This window comes from Pseudophryne corroboree, chromosome 6 (assembly GCF_028390025.1).
Source record: "Pseudophryne corroboree isolate aPseCor3 chromosome 6, aPseCor3.hap2, whole genome shotgun sequence".
Taxonomy (NCBI): Eukaryota; Metazoa; Chordata; class Amphibia; order Anura; family Myobatrachidae; genus Pseudophryne; species Pseudophryne corroboree.
In genome coordinates this window covers 506912890-506939325 of record NC_086449.1, presented here as the reverse complement: position 1 = coordinate 506939325, position 26436 = coordinate 506912890, and the positions used below count along the sequence as shown (strand labels likewise).

At 45.5% G+C, this 26436-nt stretch overlaps 1 protein-coding gene across 2 annotated transcripts in view; it reads right to left on the bottom strand.

Annotated features, from left to right (window-relative positions):
• Positions 1–575: 575 nt before the first annotated feature.
• CSRP2 (cysteine and glycine rich protein 2) overlaps positions 576–26436 on the bottom strand; it is a 49531-nt gene continuing 23670 nt past the window's right edge. For both annotated transcript variants that reach the window (XM_063927412.1, XM_063927411.1), the window contains exons 2-6: positions 13528–13646; positions 12196–12364; positions 5063–5192; positions 3353–3446; positions 576–1005 (exon numbers count right to left, since the gene is read on the bottom strand). In XM_063927412.1, the coding sequence (XP_063783482.1) occupies positions 929–1005; positions 3353–3446; positions 5063–5192; positions 12196–12364; positions 13528–13639 (582 nt within the window). In that variant the 5' untranslated portion in view covers positions 13640–13646 and the 3' untranslated portion in view covers positions 576–928. The remainder of the gene's footprint in view (positions 1006–3352; positions 3447–5062; positions 5193–12195; positions 12365–13527; positions 13647–26436) is intronic.

Genomic DNA, 26436 nt, shown 5'->3' with positions numbered 1-26436 from the left:
GTCTTCAGTATGCCGACTGTCGGGATCCCGGTGCACAGTATACCGGCGCCGGAATCCCGACAGCCGGCATACCGACACTTTCTCCCTCGTGGGGGTCCACGACCCCCCTGGAGGGAGAATAAGCCAACGTGCCCGCAGCATGGCGAGCGCAGCGAGCCCGCAAGGGGCTCATTTGCGCTCGCCACGCTGTCGGTATGCCGGCGGTCGGGCTCCCGGCGCCGGTATGCTGGTCGCCGGGAGCCCGGCCGCCGGCATACCATACTACACCCATATAGCCTGTTAGTTAGTTTTGTACTACAGAACCGGTAGTGCTTTGTGATAAACAGCTACACGTACAAGCCAGAAGGGCTCAAGTTACAGGAAAGGGCACTTTTGTAAAAATCTTTTAGCCAGGTGTTAGAAACCACTGACCAAATGTGGCCCCTTGCTTGAAAGTGCACTAAGTAGATTGCTTTTTTTCAATCATAAATGAAGCTTCTAAATAAACTTTTTCAATCAGAAATGTAAAACGAAAATGGACTTTGCAACAGGTACCTAAACATAGTAATAGCAAAATGATATAATTAAAACGCATACTAGGTAATTCAGTATATTTATTAATTGAAATTTTAGTTTTACATTTTATTTGTGATACAGAATTAAGTTAATAAAAAAAAAAAAATCAGTACACACAGCCTTTAGTATCAGTTGCATTACAAACATTAGTAATAAACAAAAATGTTTATTGTATAAATTTGAAAAAAGGTACAAAAAAATTAAAACAAACAAAAAAACTACTAATGGCTAGAGTTACAAGGATGACAAGTAGAACACGTTCAATGGTATAGGAATGAAAATATGATATCACAGTAATTAGTATGAGAATACCACTCTACTTAAAGAGACATCCAGATCAAATGTTCTAGCATCAGCATTTATTGCATCTTCTTCACTGCGCATGTACAAGGGCGCCCGCTCCCTGGCCATAACCAAAACCTTTGGGTCCAAAGTTTTTTGCATAACAAGCTACAGAGAAGAGAAATTACATACATCAGGCTACTGCTGAACAAAATGTAGACTGTAGATGTTGTACCACTTACATTATAATGATGCATTATGGTACCTGTGTACTGTCAGTGCAAATACCCATTATCTGCTGTAGCTAGTCATGCACAGTCTGGCAACTAATCCTGAAACTATGTTATGGAATTTCACTAAGAAACCAGATAACACTTTTACATTTCTCTATATCCAAGTTATGATAGAGTAACAATTGAGAATACCCTGTAAAAGCTGATGTTTGTTATGTGGGATTAGGCACCCTTTAATGCCAATTATATGCAAAATACAGAGGATAGCCATGACCTTACGGTATTAAACCAGGTGGAGGGCCAATGGGGCAAACACAGGATTGGTTGAGGTGGGTGTGTGTGGGGTGGGAGTATATTTATCTATGTACACATATATACTGTATATTATATGTGACACAAACACCCACAACCATTTGCTGCAGCACAGTCTGCTAATGGGAGCGAGACTGGGCTCGTTGCATCATTAGGCCCCATTTCCCATGGATAGGACGGAACCAAAAATGGTGTAGTTCTCAGACTTGTATGCTATTAGCTCCTCCCCACAAATCCACTGATCACAGCATTATCTTGCAACGGACAGGGTTTCGATCGTGGGCCCACGGTCAGGGTGTAAAAGAAAAATGGGCCCATCAAGGGGATTTCTGGGTACTCAAAAAACAAACAAAAAAAACCTGCATGCGCCAGTGGGACTAGACCAAACCAGGCAAAGCCTATACTCAAACTTCCTGTAAATATAATCCCAGTATGCAGTATATGAGATGGATGATTAAGGAATTAAACAGAAGCAGCAACAGCACCATAGAATAGCCATCTTTATCACCTGTCATTAATACTCAAAGATGAAGAGATTTCATAAACAATTTATATTTTCCATAGTTTTCCTGGGAAACCAGTTATTATTTTCCTTTCTGGCTTCCTTTTCTGTGTAGCAACACCCTTGCTTGTTAATAACCTAATGCAGTGGTTCCTAAATTACATCCTCCAGGCACACTAACAGTCCAGGTTTTAAGGATATCCGTGTGACTTAAATTGGCTCCTCAGTCAGTTTGATACCTGTAATACCATCTGTTCATAAGTATGGATATCCTTAAAATCTGTGCTGTTGGCATGTCTCGAGGAGTGAGTTTGAGTAACCCTGACCTGGAGCTATGTTTAAGAAGCTTGTTGGTGGCTTTCAGATGAAAATGTAAAAAGTGTCACTAACATGAAATGTAAATCCGGTGTGCTTTACACCGGGCGAGATTCAATTTATCGTGGCACTGACAGCTGCCGGGCACCTGACTGACTGAAATTGTTGCTCTCGTCGGGCACGAACAGCTGCCAGCACCAGCATTTCAGTTCACACCCCGTGGGAGTGGCGAGCTGAAATGTACGAAAAGTGATCCGTTTGGGTGTCAAAATGGCACTTTTCACGTTACGCCCATTAGTTTAGCTGGGTTTAGACACTTTATGCGGCTAAACCCTGTATTTTTGGGAGCAATAAAAAAAATATTAAATTAATAAATCGCCCCCTGATCTCCTGTCACTTCAGACAGGAGATTAGGCGCGATAAAACAATTGAATCTAGCCCCTAATGTTAGCGCTGCTTGCATTTTTCACCTGTAACCCTCCGAGAAGCAGTGGCTTATAAAAGCAGTTGCTTCGTAAATATAGCCCCAAAAGGTCTATTTATGGAACAGTGAAAAGAGTGGGGAAGTGAGATAGTCGAGAATTTGCCCGAGGCAACCAATCAGCTTTGCGGTAACATCTATCAAGTGCATTCTATAAAATTATACAGAGAAGCTGATTGGTTACCATAGGCAAATTATCTGCTCCATGAATAGACCCCTAAGACATAATATATCGCACATCAACATTTCAAGAACACGGAAGCGGTTTTCTACTTTCAAGCACTCTAGCCTTCTCTAATATCCAAGTTGTGTGAAAATATGTAGTCTCACATTTTACATTTTTTTTTCTCTGATTAATTACATTCCAGCTGTGATGGATAAACCTTGTTTGCCAACTACATTGCAACTGAAAAATATGATAAGTCAAATTCTCTGTATTTTATGGCTTACTATAGAACACACTTTGCAGAATGAGGGGAGATGTACTAAGCCTTGGTAAGAAAGAAATAAGCACCATCCATCAGCCCCTAACTGCCGTGTTACAGGCTGTGTATGAAAAGTGACAGGAGCTGATTGGCTGGTACTTTATCTCTCTCCAATACTTAGTACATCTGCCCCTGAGACTGCTCAGATTATATGTAAAGACAACATGTCTACATTAGGCCTTCTCACCTTTGCAGTAGATTTCTCCCTCTTTTTCCGTCAGAGTTGTGGATTCTAGACTCTTGCCACATTTTGCACATCTGAAACAATTCTTATGCCATGGCTACAAGGGAAAAAGTAGTTTAATGAAAGGTCAGATGTGAATAATAAATACATACAGTTTAATTCATCTGTATTTTTGGCCGACATACAGGCCTATTTAACAGCTGACATGCCGACACATCAGCTCCGATAAGCAAATATCCCGGTGAGTGCAACTGTACACTCGCCACAGATAACAGTGCATGTGCACATAAATACTCAAGGGATCTGAATAGTTAGATTATTAGGGCTAGATAAATAGACAACATTCTCATACAATGTATGTGGCGGTATGCACTAATGCTGTCATTAATGCAGGAGACATATGTTCTGTGTTGTGGCGATAATAAATAGCACAATATATCAATCATGCAGAAACTGCGCTTTGCGTGTGATTTTCAGTAATATAACGCTTGATAATTTGGGCCACACACACATATATATATATATATACATTCCTAATACTATCACATATATATATATATATATATATGTGATAGTATTAGGAATGTTAGGGACCCATGTGATGAAGTCACCTGGCCGCGGTAAAGGGGCCCGCATATTTGCGCAAATGTGTGCTAAGAACTTCAATTATACTCCATTTTAATTGTGAGAGTTTATTTCAATTATTTTTATTATCAGTGTTCTTAGTGCTAAGAGTGTGCATCTGCATCTCTCTTCCCCCAGCATAGTATTAGAAGCCTCAGCATGATAGCACCTCTTGAAATTTTTAGTATTAGGGTGTGCAGTCCAGGCCCCCCTTTTTCCCATATATATTATATATCTATCAAATAAACCTTACAAATTCACCTAGACTGGGAAACACAACAGAACTTGGAATGTACCAGCTGCTTAGGTTACAGGCACATTACCTTGTATGGGATTACACAAAGGACTTATAGCACACCAGGATTTTGGGCTATTAGGTTCCTAGAATTCAGAATTCCACTATGTAAAAGTAGTGAATGCCACCTTTGAGTGACCACAGGCCACATGTAAAGTTACTATTATGTTTCCAACAAATATGTAATAAAAAAACAAACAAACAAACAAACAAACACATGATACATCATTTTGTATCCCAGAAAAAATTAAATCTTTCATTGGCACTATAATATTAATTTGTTTTCATTGATAGAAAAGCTTACTATACTATCCCTTTAAAATGGGACGCTCATGGATTACACAGGTTCTGTGGCTGATTAAAACCAGGTGAAATGCAGACTTGAAGTCAGCCAGCTACAGAACCTGTGTAATTCATTAGTGCTCTGGTTTAAAGGGAAAGTATGGTAAGTCTATTCATAGATAACACTGAAATGGAACATACTGTAAGTCAGAGGGTATAGTAAAAGCAACATATGGATGGTTTAATTAAAACATAGGTTCTCAAACTCGGTCCTCAGGACCCCAAACAGTTCATGTTTTCTAAATCTCCTCACAGACTCACAAGTTAAATATTAGCTCCTTTTGTGGATCTTTAAAAGAATGTGTCAGGGAGTAATGATTACACCTGAGCACCTGCTAGGTGAACTGGAAAACATGAGCTTTCCGAGGTCCTGAGGAGAGAGTTTAAGAACCACTGGTTTCAACAATTATCTAATTCGAATAAAATACTTTATACAAATCCAGCCACATTACCTTTCCTGCTCCCATTACTTTCTCAGCAGCGTATACGGATTCACCACATCTGGGACACTTTTCTGTTCCTCCAAACTTCTGAGCAAACTTTGAAGGATTAGAACTGGTGCTTGGACGTGACTGATGTATTCTATAACAAGGTGTTATAAGGTTTATTGGAGCTTAGAAACACCTACATTAAAAACCTTTAAATTGTTAAGTATATTGTAGAACAAAGACTAATTAATTCTCTTTGAAACGAGTCATTGAATACAGCATTTTTAGTGTTGATGGTTCAGTTCAGACATTACAGCTCACATATGCAGGTGTGAAAACCATCAATATATTATGGATATAAATTAGAGGATAATCAGTACAGTTTGATATACTGTATAAGATAGTCCTTACAGTGGCTCTGCAGTGCAATATTCTGTATATATAACATCAAATGTTAGAACTGCAAATTCTATTCATGCTTTCTAACTTGCTTCCCCAGTTCTTGTAGTGAGTGGTACGTTAATGGTGAATGGGTTGCTGGGTAATACCCCTTTCACACCGCACAAATAACCCGTTATCGACCAGGTATATTGCCTGGTCGACGCAGGTCACTGTGAGGTGTGAAAGGGGTCACTCCCGAATTCCCAGATTGCCTGATTCCTGGGTCATATTTCAACCTGGGAATAAAGAAGGGTTATTCCAAGGTTGTTACCGGGACAGGTGCAATGTGAACGGGTTGCAGGGTCGATGCGACCTGGGATCCATTCACAGTATAGGCAGAGGCGCCATCGAGATGATTTCATCTCCCAGCGCTGCCTCTGCACCCGCCCCCGATGCCACCTCTGTCCCCACCACCGATGGCAACCCAACCCGGCATATTGCCGGGGTCTGGAAGACAGTCTGAAAGGGTCCAATGCCAGGTCGCACCCGGGAAGGAACCATTTCCAATTCCCTGATGCGACCCGACATTGCGATGTAACGTAGTAACATAGTTTCTGAGATTGAAAAAAAAAAAAAGACAATTTGTTCATCGAATTCAATTCAACATGTTTGTGGTCTCCTACGCTGGATTATTTTTATGTGAAAACGGCATAAGTAAACTAGTTACAGTGCTTCTCCTTTCACCTTAAACATATGGAGTACAAGCCAACAGCGGTTATTTCTCCTTCGTCCTAGAGGATGCTGGGGACTCCAAAAGGACCATGGGGTATATACGGGATCCGCAGGAGACATGGGCACTTTAAGACTTAAAAGGGGTGTGAACTGGCTCCTCCCTCTATGCCCCTCCTCCAGTTAGATTCTGTGCCCAGAGGAGACTGGTTGCACACTAGGGGAGCTCTACAGAGTTTCTCTAGAAAAGACTTTCTGTTAGGTTTATTATTTTCAGGGATCACTGCTGGCAACAGGCTCCCTGCTTCGTGGGACTGAGGGGAGAGAAGCAGACCTACTTCTGTGAGTTCAAAGGCTCTGCTTCTTAGGCTACTGGACACCATTAGCTCCAGTGGGTCTGATCACTTGGTGCGCCTAGCTGTTCGTTCCCGGAGCCGCGCCGCCGTCCCCCTCACAGAGCCTGAAGAGAGAAGCCGGGTGAGTAAAGAATCATTAAGCCCCAGTGGCCTAATGGATAAGACACTGGCCTCCTAAGCCAGAGATTGTGGGTTCAAGTCCCATCTGGATTGCAAGTTATTACAGCAATCATTAAGTAGACTTCAAAGGCGGCAGAAGACTTCAGATCTTCCGGAGGTACCGCGCAGCGCGCCGTTGCTCCCTTACACAAGCGACACTACTTAGGTGCAGGGCGCAGGGGGGGCGCCCTGGGCAGCAATAAAACCTCATATTTAACCTGGCTATATGTATATACATTGCCTAGGCAATGTATAGGGACCCCCACCAGTATAAAAAAATGCGGGACCGAAGTGCGCCATATAGGGGGCGGGGCTTCCTCCTCAGCTCTAACCAGCGCCATTTTCTCTACAGCACAGCTGCAGAGACGCTGCTCCTGGCCCTTCACTGCTACCACAAGTAACAGGGTGCACAAAACGAGGGGGGAGGGAGGGTGGCACGGCAATTTGGTGTTGATGACTGTTATATAGAAAACGCTTACAGGTCTGGGGCACTGGTTAATTCCTTCAAACCGGTGGGGCGCTGGGTGTGAGCTGGCTAACTCCCTTTCTGTCTCTCTGAAGGACCTTACTGTGGGTCTGTCCCCCTATAGCCCAGTGTGTTTGGGGGTGTCAGTACGTGCGTGTCGACATGTCTGAAATTGAATGCTTTTCCTAGGAGGAGGCTGGTGAGGGATCAGAACAGAATGTGGGAGTGACTCCATCGGCACCGCCGACTGCTGATTGGGTAGATATGTGGAAAGTTTTGAATGCAAGTGTGGCTTTATTGCATAAGAGGCTAGACAATTCTGAGTCTCAGAACCAAGCATGGAGACAATCCATGGGTGAGGTTTTATCACAGACACTGATACCGACACGGATTCCGACTCCAGTGTCGACTATAATGATGCCAAGTTACATCCTAAAGTGGCTAAGAGTATTCAGTACATGATTGTGGCTATTAAAGATGTGTTACATATCACGGAAGACCCCACTGTCCCTGACACAAGGGTTTGTATGTTTAAGGGAAAAAAACCTGAGGTAATGTTTCCTCCCTCTCATGAATTGAACGCTCTTTTTGAAAATCACCCACAGTGGACAAAGCCCTGGCGCGTTTGTCAAAGAAGGTGGCGCTACCGTCCCCTGACACGGCAGCCCTTAAGGATCCTGCGGATTGTAAACAGGAAACTACCCTAAAATCTATTTATGTTACTACCGGCACGCTACTCAGGCCGGCCGCAGCATCGGCATGGGTGAGTAGTGCTATTGAAAAGTGGGCAGATAACTTGTTATCTGACATGGACACCCTGGATAGGGACAGCGTAGCTTTGACCATGGGTCACATCAGGGACACAGCGGTTTATTTAAGGGACGCTGCGAGGGATATTGGCATATTGGGATCAAGGGCCAATGCCATGGCAATTTCGGCTAGGAGGGCGTTGTGGACTCATCAATGGAATGGTGATGCCGACTCTAAGAAGGCTATGGAGGCTCTGCCTTACAAAAGGTGAAGTTTTGTTTGGTGAGGGCCTCGCGGACCTGGTTTCCACAGCTACCGTGGGTAAGTCTTCCTTTTTGCCTTTTGTCCCTCCACAGCAAAAGAAAACACCTCAGTACCAGAGGCAGTCCTTTCGGTCGCATAAGTTCAGAAAAGGGACGTGGTTCTTCCTTCCACGCGTCCAGAGGTAAGGGAAGAGGTAAAAAATCCCCGGCTGGGGCAAGCTCCCAGGAACAGAAGTCCTCCCCGGCTTCAACCAAGTCCACCGCATGACGCTGGGGCTCCGCTGCGGGAGTCCGCACCGGTGTGGGCACGTCTTCAACTTCAGTCAGGTCTGGGTTTGCTCGGACCTAGATCCTTGGGTGCTGGATATTGTGACCCAAGGATACAAGCTGGAATTCCAAGACGTGCCTCCGCACCGATTTTTCAAATTGGTCTTACCAGTTTCTCTTCCAGAGAGAGAGAGAGGTAGTACGTGCTGCAATACAAAAGCTGTGTCAACAGCAAGTCATTGTCACGGTACCCCCGTCACAATGGGGAGACCGGTTTTATTCAAGCATGTTTGTGGTCCCGAAGCCGGATGGCTCGGTCAGACCGATTCTGAACTTAAAATCCCTCAACCTTTATTTAAAAAATTCAAATTCAAGATGGAGTCTCTCCGAGCAGTGATCTCCAGTCTGGAAGGGGGGGATTTTATGGTGTCAGTCGACATAAAGGATGCGTACCTACATGTCCGCATATATCCTCCTCATCAGGCGTACCCGAGGTTCGCTATTCAGGATTGTCACTACCAATTTCAGACGTTGCCGTTTGGTCTTTCCACGGCCCCGAGGATTTTCACCAAGGTAATGGCGGAAATGATGGTGCTCATGCGCAAGCAAGGGGTCACAATTATCCCGTACTTGGACGATCTCCTGATAAAGGCGAGATCACAGGAGCAGTTACTGAAAGGCGTTGCGCTCTCCCTGCAGATCCTGCAACAGCATGGCTGGCTCCTAAATTTACATAAGTCGCAGTTGATTCCGACAACTCGGCTATCGTTTTTGGGCATGATTCTGGACACAGACTGGCAGAGGATCTTTCTCCCGTTGGAAAAAGCTCAGGAAATCCAGAACATGGTCAAGGAACTTCTGAAACCGCCAAGAGTGTCGATTCATCACTGCACTCGAGTGCTGGGGTAAATGGTGGCGGCCTACGAGGCCATTCCGTTTGGCAGGTTCCATGCAAGAACGTTTCAGTGGGACCTGCTGGACAAGTGGTCCGGGTCCCATCTGCAGATGTACCGGAAGATACGCCTATCCCCCAGGACCAGGGTTTCTCTCCTGTGGTGGCTCCAGAGTTCTCACCTTCTAGAGGGTCGCAGGTTCGGAATCCACGATTGGATTCTGGTGACCACGGACGCGAGTCTCCGAAGTTGGGGAGCGGTCACACAGGGACAGAATCTCCAGGGAAAATGGTCAAGCCAGGAAGCTTGTCTGCACATAAACGTGCTGGAGTTAAGGGCCATCTACAACGGCCTGTGGCAGGTGGAACATCTTCTTCGCGACCGGCCCGTCCTGATTCAGTCGGACAACATCACAGTCGTGGCGCACGTAAACCGCCAGGGCGGAACGAAGAGCAGAGCGGCGATGGCGGAGGCCACCAAGATTCTTCGCTGGGCAGAAAAACATGCAAGCGCTCTGTCAGCGGTCTTCATTCCAGGAGTGGACAACTGGGAAGCAGACTTCCTCAGCAGACACGATCTCCATCCAGGAGCGTGGGGTCTTCATCAGGTGATCTTTGCAGAAGTGGCAAGTCGTTGGGGACTTCCTCAAATAGACATGATGGCGTCTCGCCTCAACAAAAAGCTTCAGACATATTGTTCCAGGTCGAGGGACCCTCAAGCAATAGCAGTGGACGCACTAGTGACACCGTGGGTGTTTCAGTCGATCTATGTGTTCCCTCCGCTTCCACTCATCCCAAAGGTATTAAGGATCATAAGAAGAACAAGAGTTTGGACGATACTCGTTGTTCCAGATTGGCCACGGAGGGCCTGGTATCCGGATCTTCAGGAATTACTCACAGTAGATCCCTGGCCTCTTCCTCTCAGAGAGGATCTGTTACAGCAAGGGCCGTGTGTGTTCCAGGACTTACCGCGGTTGCGTTTGACGGCATGGCGGTTGAACGCCAAATCCTAGCTAGGAAGGGTATTCCCGGGGAAGTCATACCCACTCTACTCAAAGCTAGAAAGGAGGTAACGGCGAAGCATTATCACCGTATATGGAGAAAATATGTGTCTTGGTGTGAATCCAAGAATTTCAGCTGGGTCGTTTTCTCCATTTTTTTACAAGCAGGTGTGGATGCGGGCCTAAAATTAGGCTCCATTAAAGTGCAGATTTCGGCCTTATCGATTATCTTTCAAAAAGAATTAGCCTTACTTCCAGAAGTGCAGACCTTCGTGAAGGGCGTGCTACACATCCAACCTCCGTTTGTGCCCCCTGTGGCGCCATGGGACCTTAATGTGGTGTTACAGTTCCTTACGTCACATTGGTTTGAACCTTTACAGGAGGTAGAGTTGAAATTTCTCACTTGGAAGGTGGTCATGCTATTGGCCTTGGCGTCCGCAAGGCGGGTGTCTGAATTGGCGGCTTTGTCTCACAAGAGCCCCTAACTGGTTTTCCATGAGGATGGAGCAGAGTTGAGAACTCGTCAACGATTTCTACCAAAGGTGGTTTCTTAGTTTCACATGAACCAACCTATTGTGGTGCCTGTGGCTACTGAAGCCTTGGCTGATTCCAAGTCTCTTGATGTAGTGAGAGCTTTGAAAATTTATGTAGCCAGAACGGCTCATGTTAGGAAAACAGAGGCGCTGTTTGTCCTGTATGCGGCCAACAAGGTTGGCGCTCCTGCTTCTAAGCAGACTATTGCATGCTGGATCTGTAATACGATTCAGCAGGCTCATTCTACGGCTGGATTGCCGGTACCGAAATCGGTGAAAGCCCATTCCACTAGGAAGGTGGGCTCATCTTGGGCGGCTGCCCGAGGCGTCTCGGCATTACAGCTTTGCCGAGCAGCTACTTGGTCGGGTTCAAACACTTTTGCAAAATTCTACAAGTTTGATACCCTGGCTGATGAGGACCTCATGTTTGCTCAATCGGTGCTGCAGAGTCATCCGCACTCTCCCGCCCGGTCTGGAGCTTTGGTATAAACCCCACGGTCCTTTTGGAGTTCCCAGCATCCTCTAGGACGAAGGAGAAAATAGGATTTTAATACCTACCGGTAAATCCTTTTCTCTTAGTCCGTAGAGGATGCTGGGCGCCCGTCCCAGTGCGGACTTTTTTCTGCAGTAATTGTTAATGGTTATTGCTTTTGTTACACAAAGGTTGTGTTTCGGTTAAGGTCAGCCTGTTGCTGATCTCTTTGGTTCACGCTGTTACCTGGTTTTAGTTAAATGCCAGGTTGTACAGTGTTTTGTGGTGTGAGCTGGTATGTATCTCACCCTTAGTTGAACAAAATCCTTTTCCTCGAAATGTCCGTCTCCTCTGGGCACAGTTCCTATAACTGAGGTCTGGAGGAGGGGCATAGAGGGAGGAGCCAGTTCACGCCCATTAAAGTCTTAAAGTGCCCATGTCTCCTGCGGATCCCGTCTATACCCCATGGTCCTTTTGGAGTCCCCAGCATCCTCTACGGACTAAGAGAAAAGGATTTACCGGTAGGTATTAAAATCTTATTTTCTGCCCTGGACTACTTCTGGTGTCATTTAGGGATGCCTCAAACTACAAAGTACTAGCAATACATTTGTATACAACGTATAGGGGGGGACAGTATTTTTGTTTCTTTTACCATCACACATAGGATAATAGGGACACATACAACTTTATTACAGCTATTCAAAGTCTACTTGAAATGTGTTTATTTCAAAGCATTATATATGGCATTCCCATTTTTCCTCAATATTGGAATCTGTTCCTTTTTTGGATTAAACTTTATTGGCCAAACTTCATATCTTCTTTAAATGTTGACCTATGTTTCATTACTTAAAATGTGCTGTGCCAGATCATTTCATTACAAAAACTTACTCCTCTGGTTTAATGCCCAATCTTTCTCCTCTATCCATATTTAGAGTGCCTGCTCCTTGCCCGTAGCCGTAACCCTTGGGTCCATATTTTTTCCCATAGCAGGACCTGCAATAAATCTCATCATCATGAATAGCCATTGTTGTACTATCCAGGTTCTTTCTGCATACCACTAATAAGTGAGAGAAAAACAAAAACAAAAACAACGCATAACAGGGTTAAGAAAAACAAAGTACACAACAATTTGGCATCTCCAAATAAACAGCACAAATTATATGATGGTACTCAGACATTATTCTACTTAAAACAGAACAGAACAGTAGAATTGTCATCAATTTTTGATAAACAATAAAACACGTTTGATGCAAGAACTTTGTTTATTGCAGAGAAGTCATTACAGGCATCCACTGCTACTATCCTGTAAAAGTGTCCTGGGGCACAATTGAAAAACTTTTTTTACATAACAACGCTGAAGCATTTTTAAAGGTTAAACAGGAATCTATTCATTAAAATTAAGACCTATCATTCCTGCATATTGACACTGCATATGGACATCATGACCGGAAGCAGTATTATATAAAAATGCCTATACCTTACTGCAATGTGCCTAAACATTGGCAAAACTACGTTAGTAATAAGACAGGGCACAGTTACTACTGTTCTGGTGACATTCAACGTGTGGAAAATGTGTGCAGTTTTTGAGCATTCTGCAGATACCACTGAATGTTCTCAGTCTCCGACAAGTGTTTTCCAGTGGGAATATACAAGTATGGAGTTATTAAACAAAACTCTAATTGTGCTAAGTGTGCCAAGCAGATGCCATGGACCTTCAGTGCTCTCACATTCCAGCCTCTCTGTAGCTACAGTCCTCACAGGCTGATTTGTGTGAGCCGCCCACAGAGTACATTGTAATTCAGAGACGGGAACCTTGGACTTCTCTCTTCAGAGTTACTCCTTCTGACTCGCTACATGTGAGAATGATGTCACTTATTCTTATACAATGTACCACACTATATCACATAAATCAAATTATCCAAAAGCTTCAAAAGCAAGACTAGCTGGGGCAAACAAGTCACCTGCACCATAATGTGTAGCACACTTTGTGTGTACAGCTGTAAAAACTACACCTAGGCTTGTATCTACCCTACAAGTGCCAATAACCCTTTAGAGCACACAGAAAATAAAAGCATTAGACCAGCAAAACACATCATTTAACAGACGATGGAACGGAAGAATACTTAAAAAATAAAAAATATATAAAATACAATAGTTTTGTAGAGACCTAAGGAAAACAAACAAACGTGTTCACAGAGAACAATTCACAGAGAAACTTACTACATAGGAAGCAGCATTTATGATAGCTCTTTCCATCACATTGCACCTCTTCAGCATGGTACACGGTTCTGCCACATGCCCCACATTTGTTACCGCCTCCCCAGTTAGGCATCTTGTAACTACGGAATAAAATAGATGGGTTGTCAGCTTAAGGCGGTGCAAGCCGGCCCTACAATCATACATAGATTAGCATGTACAATAGAACCATGCAGTGCATCTCATCTGTAGTTCAGAATTTCAGTCAGCAAAGTCAGTACTTATTATGCCCCAGACATCTAACCAGCTCAGTGGAATATCAAGGATTGATGGCACCAAAGGGCAAATTAAACAGAAATTGTGTCCCCCCTGAAAACCGTTCCTTAAAATTCTGGCTGAATTCTTATACTGTGTACAACTGTGTCTGCATGTTTAAATATAAAACATACTTGCCTACTCTCGGAATGGCCAGGAGGCTCCAAAAAAATTGGGTGGCACTCCTGGCCCAATTAGGCGTTGCCTCACCACCCCCGCAACTTCTTACCCTGGTAGGTAGGAGCGACACCCTCAGCTCATCTCATTGGAATACCTCCCAAACATCCCTATTTGGTTTGGAGATATCACACAATCGGCACATCTGCCCTCATTTGCTGGAGGGTGGGAAGCATTTGCTCTCCCACATGCAGCACAAAGAGGTGCATCCACTGCAAATTGCATTTAAAAATAAAATAGGATTTTAATACCTACCTGTAAATCCTTTTCTCTCAGTCCGTAGAGGATGCTGGGGACTCCAAAAGGACCATGGGGTATAGACGGGATCCGCAGGAGACATGGGCACACTATAAGACTTTGAATGGGTGTGAACTGGCTCCTCCCTCTATGCCCCTCCTCCAGACTCCAGTTAGAGAACTGTGCCCATGAAGACGGACATTTCGAGGAAAGAATTTATTGTTTAAAACACGGTGAGTGTCATACCAGCTCACACCTCGAACACGCCGCAGAACGTGGCATTCAATAGAACACCAGCCGACGGCATGAAAAACATACAGCAATATGCTGACCGAAAATGTAACACAACCTGTGTGTAAACACGACTAATAATCACATACCACATGCCACGGCATGACTAACAGCAGCAACCGACTTGACTGAAAAGAAACACCACGAGTGTAACCACAACCAATAGCTGCAGATACAGTACGCACTGGGATGGGCGCCCAGCATCCTCTACGGACTAAGAGAAAAGGATTTACCGGTAGGTATGAAAATCCTATTTTCTCATACGTCCTAGAGGATGCTGGGGACTCCAAAAGGACCATGGGGTTTATACCAAAGCTCCAGACCAGGCGGGAGAGTGCGGATGACTCTGCAGCACCGATTGAGCAAACATGAGGTCCTCATCAGCCAGGGTATCAAACTTGTAGAATTTAGCAAAGGTGTTTGAACCCGACCAAGTAGCTGCTCGGCAAAGTTGAACCGCCGAGACTCCTTGGGCATCCGCCCAAAAAGAGCCCACCTTCCTGGTAGAATGGACCTTCACCGACTTCGGTAATGGCAATCCAGCCGTAGAATGAGCATTCCGAATCGTATCACAGATCCAGCCTGCAACAATCTGCTTAGAAGCAGGAGCCCCAATTTTTTGTTGGGAGCATACAGGATAAACAGAGCCTCTGTTTCCCCAATATGAGCCGTTCTGGCGACATAAATATTCAAAGCTCTGACTACACCGAGAGACTTCGAATCAGCCAAGGCTTCAGTAGCCACAGGTACCACAACTAGGTTGGTTCCTGTGAAACGCAGAAACCACTTGTGGCAGAAATAGTTGCCGAGTTCTCAACTCCGCTCTATTCACATGGAAGATTAAATAGGGGCTCTTGTGAGACAAAGCCGCCAATTCCAACACCCGCCTTGCGGACGCCAAGGCCAATAGCATGACCACTTTCCAAGTGAGAAATTTTAACTCAACCTTTCGTAAAGGTTCCAACCAGTGTGACATAAGAAACTGCAACACCATGTTAAGGTCCCCTGGTGCCACTGGGGGCACAAACGGAGGTTGGATGTGCAGCACTCCTTTCACGAAAGTCTGAACTTCTGGAAGGGTGGCCAATTCTTTTTGAAAGAAAATTGATAAGGCCGAAATCTGCACTTTAATGGAGCCCAACTTTAGGCCTGCATCCACACCTGCTTGCAAAAAATGGAGAAAAACGACCCAGCTGAAATTCTTCCGTAGGAGCCTTCTTGGATTCCCACCAAGACACATACTTCCTCCAAATACAGTGGTAAAGCTTCGCCGTTACTCCTTTCCTAGCCTGAAGCAATGTGGGAATGACTTCACCGGAAATACCCTTTCGGGCTAGGATATGGCATTCAACCGCCATGTCGTCAAACGCAGCCGCGGTAAGTCTTGACACACGCCCGGTCCTTGAAGATCTGGATACCGAGCCCTCCTTGGCCAAACCGGAATAATGAGGATCGCCTGAACCTTTGTTCTACTTATGTTTATCACCTTCGGAAAGAGTGAAAGTGGAGGGAACACATAGACCGACTGAAACACCTATGGTGTCACGAGGGCGTCCACTGCTATGCCTGAAGTTTCGTGTTGAGGCGAGACGCCATCATGTCTAATTGAGGGATTCCCCAAAGACTTGCCACTTCTGTGAAAACTTCTTGATGAAGACCCCACTCTCCTGGATGGAGATCGTGTCTGCTGAGGAAGTCTATCTCTCCGTTGTCTACACCCGTAACGAAGACCTCTAATAGAGCGTTTACATGCCTTTCCGCCCAGCGGAAAACTTTTTGCGGCTTCTGCCATTGCCGCTTTGCTCCTCGTTCCGCCCTAGCGGCTTACTTACGCCACTGCTGTTAAGTCGTCCGACAGAATTAAGACGGGCAGATCGCGAAGTAGATGTTCCGTTGTAAATAGCTCTTAATTCAAGAATGCTTATTGCAGACAAGCTTCCCGGCTTGAACTTTTCCCATGGAAATTCTTCCCCTGGAAAGATTGCTCCCCAGCCTCGGAGACTTGTATCCATGGACACCAGAAACTAATCCTGGATCCCGAACCTTCTTCCCTCTAGGAGGTGAGAACTGTGAAGCCACCACAGGAGAGATATCCTGGTCCTGGAAAATAGGATTATTTTCCAGTGCATGTGCAGGTGAGACCCGGACCACATGTCCAACTGGTCCCGCAAAACCAACTCTGGCATTTGACCTGCTCACTGAATGGCCTCGTAGGCCGCAACCATCTTCTTCATCAACGGAACGTATTGATGGGTTTACACCGTTGCAAATCTGATCCGACTCTGGATCCTCAGATCTCTTTCCACAGGAAAAAACAAACTCTCAACAGTTCAGTATCTAATCTTATTCCCAACTCCGACATCTGCGTCGTTGGGATCACCAGCGATTCTCTGCGTTGAAGAACTGTTAGAGAGATACAACGATTTGTACCAATTGTTTCTTGACCTCGCCGTAGTCAGGAGAGCATCACACTACAGAATAATAATGGCTCTTACTATTGAAGGAAAACCATCATACTGCCATCACTCCAGTGAAATGGCAATGACAATCCTGAATAGCAAACCCAGGTAAGCTTAATGCGGATGAAACCTCATTTAAATCCTCTTTCTTCATTTACAGGTTGGAGATCCCTGCCCTGAGAGATTCCATCTTGTAGTTCAACTTCTTAAGAAGAAAACTTTTTGGGACTGTTCTGACCGAGCTGTCCAAGCTCAGAAGCACGAAAAAGCTTGAATAACAGCTTTTTTTTGTGTGTGTGTGTCAGGGACAGCAGGACAATGTCCTAAACCTGACCTTGAAAAATCAGTGAGGGGAATCATCTGGAAACTCCAGTATGTCCCCCTTTGGACTCTATTCTTAACTCACTGGTCCAAGTCCATTCCAGGACTGACCGAAGAGTATTAGACAAGTTCCAACCGATGTGGGCTCCAGCAAGAGAGACCCAGTGACATGCGGTGAATGTGGTAGAAACAGAGGATGATATCTGCTTCTGCGAACTTAAAAAGGCTGCAGACCTTTTACCTATTCACCTTCCTTTACCTGCAAAGAAGGGGAAAAAACGGTATCCAACCGGTTAAAATGACTGCATCCTACAAAAAATGCGTCACCAACCGTTGTGAGGGAACATAGCTCAAGAAGGTAGACTTACCAGTGGTATCTGCCGACAGTGGCGTAACTACTGCCCCCGCAGTCCTCGCGGTGGCTTGGGGGCGAGGGGCTGCGGGGGCGCCACTGATTTACAGCAGACTGACATGCGGACGAGCGTCCGCATGTCAGTCTGCAGTCTCCTTCCCTCCACCGCTTGTTGGAGGGACACGGAGGGACAGCGCGCCTCCCTGTGTCCCTCCTGCTGCATCATCTCCGGCGGCCGCGGGTCTAATAGGGGGAAGTGCCGTCCGTGAGCTCTAATTGGCTCATGAACCGGCACTTCCCCCTATTAGACCCGCGGCCGCCGGAGATGATGCAGCAGGAGGGACACTGGAGAGACGAGCTGTGCCCTCCGTGTCCCTCCAAAAAGCGACGGCGGGGGGGGGGGGGGGGGGGGGTGTAAATATCTGGCACTGGGGGCATATATGGCACGGGGGGGGGGGGGGGGGGAGGGAGGAATATCTGGCACTGGGGGGAATATCTGGCACTGGGGGCATATCTGGCACTGGGGGGGGTATCTGGCACTGGGGGGGGTATCTGGCACTGGGGGGGGTATCTGGCACTGGGGGGGCATATATGGCACTGGGGGGGAATATCTGGCACTGGGGGGGGGAATATCTGGCACTGGGGGGGGGGGATATCTGGCACTGGGGGCATATATGGCACGGGGGGCATATATGGCACTGGGGGGAATATCTGGCACTGGGGGGGGCATATATGGCACTGGGGGGGGCATATATGGCACTGGGGGGGGCATATATGGCACTGGGGGGGGCATATATGGCACTGGGGCATATATGGCACTGGGGGGGGATATCTGGCACTGGGGGGGGGATATCTGGCACTGGGGGGGAATATCTGGCACTGGGGGCATATATGGCACTGGGGGGGGGGGGATATCTGGCACTGGGGGCATATATGGCACGGGGGGCATATATGGCACGGGGGGCATATATGGCACTGGGGGGAATATCTGGCACTGGGGGGGGCATATATGGCACTGGGGCATATATGGCACTGGGGGGAATATCTGGCACTGGGGGGGGATATCTGGCACTGGGGGGGGGATATCTGGCACTGGGGCATATATGGCACTGGGGGGGAATATCTGGCACTGGGGGGAATATCTGGCACTGGGGGGGGGGGGGGAATATCTGGCACTGGGGGGATATCTGGCACTGGGGGGGGAATATCTGGCACTGGGGGGGGAATATCTGGCACTGGGGGGGGAATATCTGGCACTGGGGGGGAATATCTGGCACTGGGGGGGAATATCTGGCACTGGGGGGGAATATCTGGCACTGGGGGGGAATATCTGGCACTGGGGGCATATGTGGCACTGGGGGCATATGTGGCACTGGGGGGGAATATCTGGCACTGGGGGCATATGTGGCACTGGGGGGTATATGTGTACCTGGCACATGGGGACGACGACTATATTTGGCACTGGGGCATGTAAGTACCTGGCACCGTGGGGGAATATCTGGCACTGGGGACATATGTGGCAATGGGAGCACAGCCCTAGCATCAAGGACTACCTCCTAGCAACGAGCATGACACCCAGTGCATGAAACACCTGGCAACGAGCATGACACCCAGTGCATGAAACACCTGGCAACGAGCATGACACCCAGTGCATGAAACCCCTGGCAACGAGCATGACACCCTGAGCATGAAAACCCCTGGCACCGTGCATGGAACCAAGAGCATGAAACCCCTGGCAACGAGCATGACACCCAGTGCATGAAACCCCTGACAACGAGCAGGTAATTGAAAAGTAATTAGAAGCCTTACTGTAGGACTTAATGTGTAATGGGCATTACGGTGTGTGGCATAATGTATCACGGACATTGCGGTGTGTGTCATAATGTGTCACAGGCATTACGGTGTATGGTATACTATATCGCGGGCATTGTGATATGTGGTATAATGTCTCAGGGTCATTGCAGTGTGTGGCATAATGTATCACGGACATTGCGGTGTGTGTCATAATGTGTCAGGCATTACGGTGTGTGGTATACTATATCACGGGCATTGTGGTATGTGGTATAATGTCTCAGGGTCATTGCAGTGTGGCATAATACATAACGGGCATTGCGATGTGTGGCATAGGGTATAACGGGCAGGGCATTGCGGTATGTGTCACAGGCATTACGGTGTATGGTATACTATATCACGGGCATTGTGGTATAATGTCTCAAGGTCATTGCAGTGTGTGGCATAATGTGTCACAGGCATTGTATGTGCTATAATGTATCGGGCATTGCAGTGTGTGGCATAATGTATCACGGACATTGCGGTGTGTGTCATAATGTGTCACAGACAATGTATGTGCTATAATGTATCAGGGGCATTGCAGTGTGTAGCATAATGTATAACGGGCATTGCGATTCCTGTCATAATGTGTCACAGGCATTACGGTGTGTGGCATAATGTGTCGGGGGCATTACAGTGTGTGCATATTGTGCCGTGCATTATTGTGTGCGGCATAATGTCTAAGGGCCATTGCAGTATGTGGCATAATGTATACTGGGCATTACTATAAGGAGGAAAAATGACAAATAATGTAAGGGGCATGAATCAGGATTATTTTTCTTTCCTGTGGTGGCCAACGTATGGGCGTGCAGGTTGCAAAACTGGGGTATAAGGTAGTCTTTTCCTGCAATGCCACGCCCCTTTATGCGAAACCACGCCCACTCCAACAAAACCACGTCCCTTTTTGGGCGCACGCACCGAAGGCGCGCGCATATTTATCCCTTTCTTGCTCCCAATTATGGAGCATGAAGGGGGGGGGCGCCGAAGAATTTTTTGGCTTGGGGGAGAAAAATTTCTAGTTACGCCACTGTCTGCCGAGATCAACTTAACAAAGCCATCCCCAAACCAGGTTACACCTTCATAGGGAAGATACTCCAGAAATTCTCAGAGTCAGCCTAAGTATTCCCTTGGTGAATCCACAACGCCCTCCTAGTCGAGACGGTCATGGAATTGGCCCGCGAACCCAAGAGTCCCATACCTCTTGTAATCGCACAGCAGCAAGCTGCAATGTTCTAGATAAGACCCAACTTAAGGAATATCTAATCTCTCCCCAGGGTAATTGTATCGGATGACAAGGTAACCGACCATTTCTGAATACAAGCACTCCCCCGTGTGTATGTAATGCAAATATCATCAAAGCATATAATTAAAATATCACTTAGCTTCCTGTATACGATCCTTTGTGACAAGGCTCCGTGCAGACCAGGGGTTGACTTTCACTTTATTCTATCCACGGCGGGAAAAGAATAAACACTCGGACTCCTCGTGAGGATTTGAGACCATCTTGTCACGGCTGACCTAGAGCTTTATCAACAGAGCGACCAGCACATGAGAAGGAATGTCTTTACTTCAGCATTCATTATAAATTGTAATATAAATATATACATTTAAATACACATACAGTTGTGCTCATAAGTTTACATACCCTAGCAGAATTTGTGATTTTCTGGCCATTTGTCAGAGAATATGAATGATAACTCACAAACTTTTCTTTCACTCATGGTTAGTGGTTGGGTGAAGCCATTTATTGTCAAACAACTGTGTTTACTCTTTTTAAATCATAATGACAACAGACACTACCCAAATGACCCTGATCAAAAGTTTACATACCCTGGAGATTTTGGCCTGATAACATGCACACAAGTTGACACAAACAGTTTTGAATGGCTACTAAAGGTAACCATCCTCACCTGTGATCTGTTTGCTTGTAATCAGTGCGTGTGTGTATAATAGGTCAGTGAGTTTCTGGACTCCTGAAAGACCCTTGCATCTTTCATCCAGTGCTGCACTGACGTGTCTGGATTCACACACACACACACACATATATATATATATATATATATATATATATATATATATATATATATAATATAATATAATATAATATAATATAATATAATATATATATATATATATATATATATATATATATATATATATATATATATATATATATATATATATATATAATGTATATATAGATATATTTTGTCAGGAACAGCAGGGTCCCTAGTGACATTAATGTGTATGAACATGTACTGAATGCCAATGTTGTGGATCTAACCAGGAAACATTATGGTCAACATAAGACATAGTATTCGTCGACAACAGGGAGTAGTAACCGGGCAAAATAACATTCTTGCGACCCCGAGGGGTCTGAGGGAAATATATACATAATTTTAATATCACGTCTGTGCTTCAATGCAACCGTACCATACATATTATATATATATATATATATATATATATATATACATACATACATACAGGTATAGGTTTTTACATTATCGTGTTAATTTGCACCCAGTTATAACAGTTGGTGCCGACAGGGCCACCCACATATGACTGTGTCTCCCATACAGTGTTTACTTTGGAAAAGCTTACAAATACTGACATTTCATCTCCTGAATCAAGTACCACCAGGAGTCGGCAATGCCGACAGAGGGATTCCCATAGCTGTTTATGGCAGAGCACTCACACATGTCGACTCACGTGTACTAAAACACCCACCGACATTGCTATAATGGGTAGATTCCAGTATCTGACAGGGAAAACACAGAAACTTTTAACAACTCATTAACCACACGCTCATTTATTTATATAGTGCTTCATTTATGAACCTATAGTGCACTAAACAACTGTGCCCCCCCCTCGTTTACACTGTTAGTTGTTCAACAGTGTTTTTGGCGGGGCCAGCGTCTCTGTGAGGAGAAAATGGCGCTGTATAGAGTTGTGAGGGCTAAGCCACGCCCCGTTCTCGGCGTGCTTCAGTCCCTGCTATTTTTTTACCTTTTTATACTGGCGGGGGTCAGTATACAGTTCCTATGCACTGTATACCTCTTTGCCAGGCATGCATGTGAGGTATTTTTACTGCCCATGGCGCCCCCCCTGTGCCCTGCACCCTTGTAGTGCCGCTTGTGTGTGGGAGCAATGGCGCGCAGCGCGACCGCTGTGCGGTACCTCAGAAACCCTGAAGTCTTCTGCAGTCACTGAAGTCTTCTGTTCTTCCTTTACTCACCCGGCTTCTTTCTTCTGGCTTTGTGAGGAGGGTGACGGCGCGGCTCCGGGAACGAGCAGCCAGGCGAACCAAGTGATCAAACCCTCTGGAGCTAATGGTGTCCAGTAGCCTAAGAAGCAGAGCCCTTGAACTCAGAAGAAGTAGGTCTGCTTCTCTCCCCTCACTCCCATGATGCAGGGAGCCTGTAGCCAGCAGGTCTCCCTGAAAATAATAAACCTAACATAAAGTCTTTTCAGAGAAACTCAGGAGAGCTCCCCTAGTGTGTGTCCAGTCTCTCTGGGAACAGAGTCTAACTGGAGTCTGGAGGAGGGGTATAGAGGGAGGAGCCAGTTCACACCCATTCAAAGTCTTATAGTGTGCCCATGTCTCCTGCGGATCCCGTCCTTTTCCCCATGGTCCTTTTGGAGTCGTCAGCATCCTCTAGGACGTATGAGAAATAACATATATGTGTTTTACTAGTATAAATGCCTACCTGGGAGAGTGGCCATACCCACTATAGCCCAGTCATAGCCTACAAGTATTCCAAGTATTATGGAGTGGGAGTGTAGTTTCTGGCTGTAACATTATAGCCAAATTCCATACTTCCAGCATAACACTGATAAAGAGGAGCTGTATGTAGCATGTGCTATGTTGCTGGTTCTGGGTGACTAACCTGTACACAAAAACATAACCATGGTACAATCCTCCCACAGCAACCAGACACAACACACACCTGCAAGAGAAAGCAGAGGGTGAATGCCTGCACACACTACACCACACCATACTTGTGTTGAGTTACTCTAGCCTATGGTGAGAGACTACAGCTGTCTATAGCAGGAAAATGATTCCTCTACAGACACATTGCTAGCACAAATGTGAGAGCCAGAGAAAGAAGCAACCTACCTAGGAGTGACTCCTGGACACACCAACATGAAGACACTCGCTATAAACCTGGTCTGGAGCTCACTGCACTGCCAAATCACACCTGCCAAAGATACACAAACATACTGCCTTCTGTATCATGACTACAATATGCGGTGTGGTGCTCTAGACACTTTTGTCAATATAAAATGCAATGATCCAACAAACACTAACTGAATCCACTTGCATCAGCTAATGCGTGGGGGGGGAGGGGGGGGGGGGGAAGGGGGGGTAGGTTGGTTGGAGCAGATGATGTGGGGAACCCAGTTTGGCTCGAAGACAAAGGGGTCTATTCACTAAGCCTTGGATGGGGATAAAGTGGATGGAGATAAAAGTACCAGCCAGCCAGCTCCTGTCATTTCTCAAGCACAGCCTGTCACATGGCAGTTAGTAGCCAATTGGTTGGTACTTTATCTCAGTCCACTTTATCTCCATCCAAGGCTTATAGGCCCTACACACTGGCCGACATCAGTCAAAGATATGAACGATCTCGTTCATAAATGAACGAGATACGGTTCATATCTTTGAGTGTGGAGGCTCCAGCGACATACGATGCGCGGCCCCGCGCTCGTTCATCGCTGGTCCCCCGTCGGCTGTACATGCAGGCCAATATGGACGATCTCGTCCATATTTGCCTGCACTTCAATGTAGCCGGGTGACGGGGGGAGTGTCCCCCTTCGGACGTATCCGCCGTTGGGCAGCTCGGCGGCGGATCGGCCAATGTGTAGGGCCCATTAGTAAATAGAGCCCTTAGCCTCAGACTGGACAAGCCTGAATCTCTACAAACCAGGTTCCCTCGTCACCAGCAACCTTTTCAGCTGCAACTTCTTTCAGGATGGCTTCCACAGCACTAGACCTTCTCACATTGGGGCAGATGTATTAACCTGGAGAAGGCATAAGGAAGTGATAAACCAGTGATAAGTGCAAGGTGATACACGCACCAGCCAATCAGCTCCAATATGTAAATTAACAGTTAGGAGCTGATTGGCTGGTGTGTTTATCACCTTGCACTGATCACTGCTTTATCACTTCCTTGTGCCATCTCCAGGCTTAATACATCTGCCCCATTGTATGCTACAGAGAGGACTTCCTCCAGGTATGGTTCTTCTCTATCCCCCAGAATTAGGCATGGTTCGTCCCCTCCATGATTCCCCATAGCTGGGCATCTGCTGCTTCGTTTCAGCAGCCATCACTTAATCAGTATTTTAGAAGCTGCCTAACCATAAACTAAAACATCACAAATAACATATGATAATGTGGATATTAATTTCCAATTTCCTACTGCATGCATCAGCCATATAGGTTTCTAATAAAGTAGATGCTAAAGCAGTAATTCTCAAAATCGACATAAGTCGTATTCCTAACATCCAGTTCGGTACAGACAGCTAAAATAATAACAATAAAAAAGGATCAAGATATGCACCCATTTTATATTTTTAAATACCTGTATAACAATGGGATTGTGCCTACTTTTTACAGATTCTACTACTGTTTATGACTTCAAATCTAAATGTACTTCAACCAATTATTTGAAATGATGCCTTCTCCTAAAGTACTGCTTGGTTTAGTCTCATTTGAATCATGAGAGAAATGGAACATTGCCTACTCCACCTGCCAGCTCATTTAACATCATCTCATCCCATAACTTAAGCTCTTGTTTTTGCACATCAGTGAAACTAGGAGCATTTATGATCCCAGTCTGTACTCATGAAAGAATGCCCAAATCTGCCCATCTCATGCCACCATAAAAGCTGTCTGTTTCATTACAATGTGTGGATTTGAACAAATATATGTTCATGATTTCAGATAGCAGCATGCGTCCTGCACTGTGACAGTTTGTGAATTGACACTTTTATGCTAATAAAGTGAACTGGTACACAACGTGCCAGACTTCATTGTAAGTCTGCAACGGTTCTCTGCAAGCCTGCAAGTGACTTAAAACGTATTTGCCAATTTTATCCTCATAGCTTTTGATGATGTGATCCATAGTTTGTGTATAATTTTTGGCAAAAGATACACAAAACTCTCAGATTAACATTCCTTTTCTTTTAACCAAGCATTTGGCTTAACTACTAAACAGCAGCTGACACAGATCAGTGGAAATTGATTTGCTTTGAATAACACCAGCTAACACTGTATATTAAATAAAGCCTCTTGGGATTTAATTCCGTACAGTACAGAATCCTCCCAGAAAAGACAAGAAGTTACCAAGCCAAGAGGAGTCTAGGGATTGGACACAGGAAAATTTATAAACAGATGTGTGAATAGAAAGAAATGCATTCATGGGTCTTCCTTGAATATTTGAAAACAAAAAGAATTTATACACACTCAGTCTACATATTGTCAGAAAACAAACTGTTTTACTTAACACAAAAAAATTGAATATTAATAAAGGTTTTGAGGACTATAAAAAACAAACAAACAAAAAAAAGAGTGATGTAGAGTTGACTGCAAGTCCATTTGCAAAGCACATTTTAAGTGTTTCTGCCCTATGTATGCGCCAGGCAACTACATGCGATGCCGATGCATATCTCAGGTGCATCTCCAATTGACACTGAACTGGAATATCTGGGATGTAATAATGGATTCTCATATAGGCAAAGTTCAAAGAGAGTAAGTCAATGGAATTGCAGACTAAGCAGAGTAGTACGTAGTGTGATTATGCCTATTTTCAGACTAATCTGACAGGGATAGGGCTGGTACAAGTGAGCACTGATTAGGATGACAATGTCTGGTATCAAAGCAAACGTACAGACAGGGTCAGTCCAGCTGCGGAGGTGTAAAATTCTGCATAAGTGCGGCTATAGGCATTT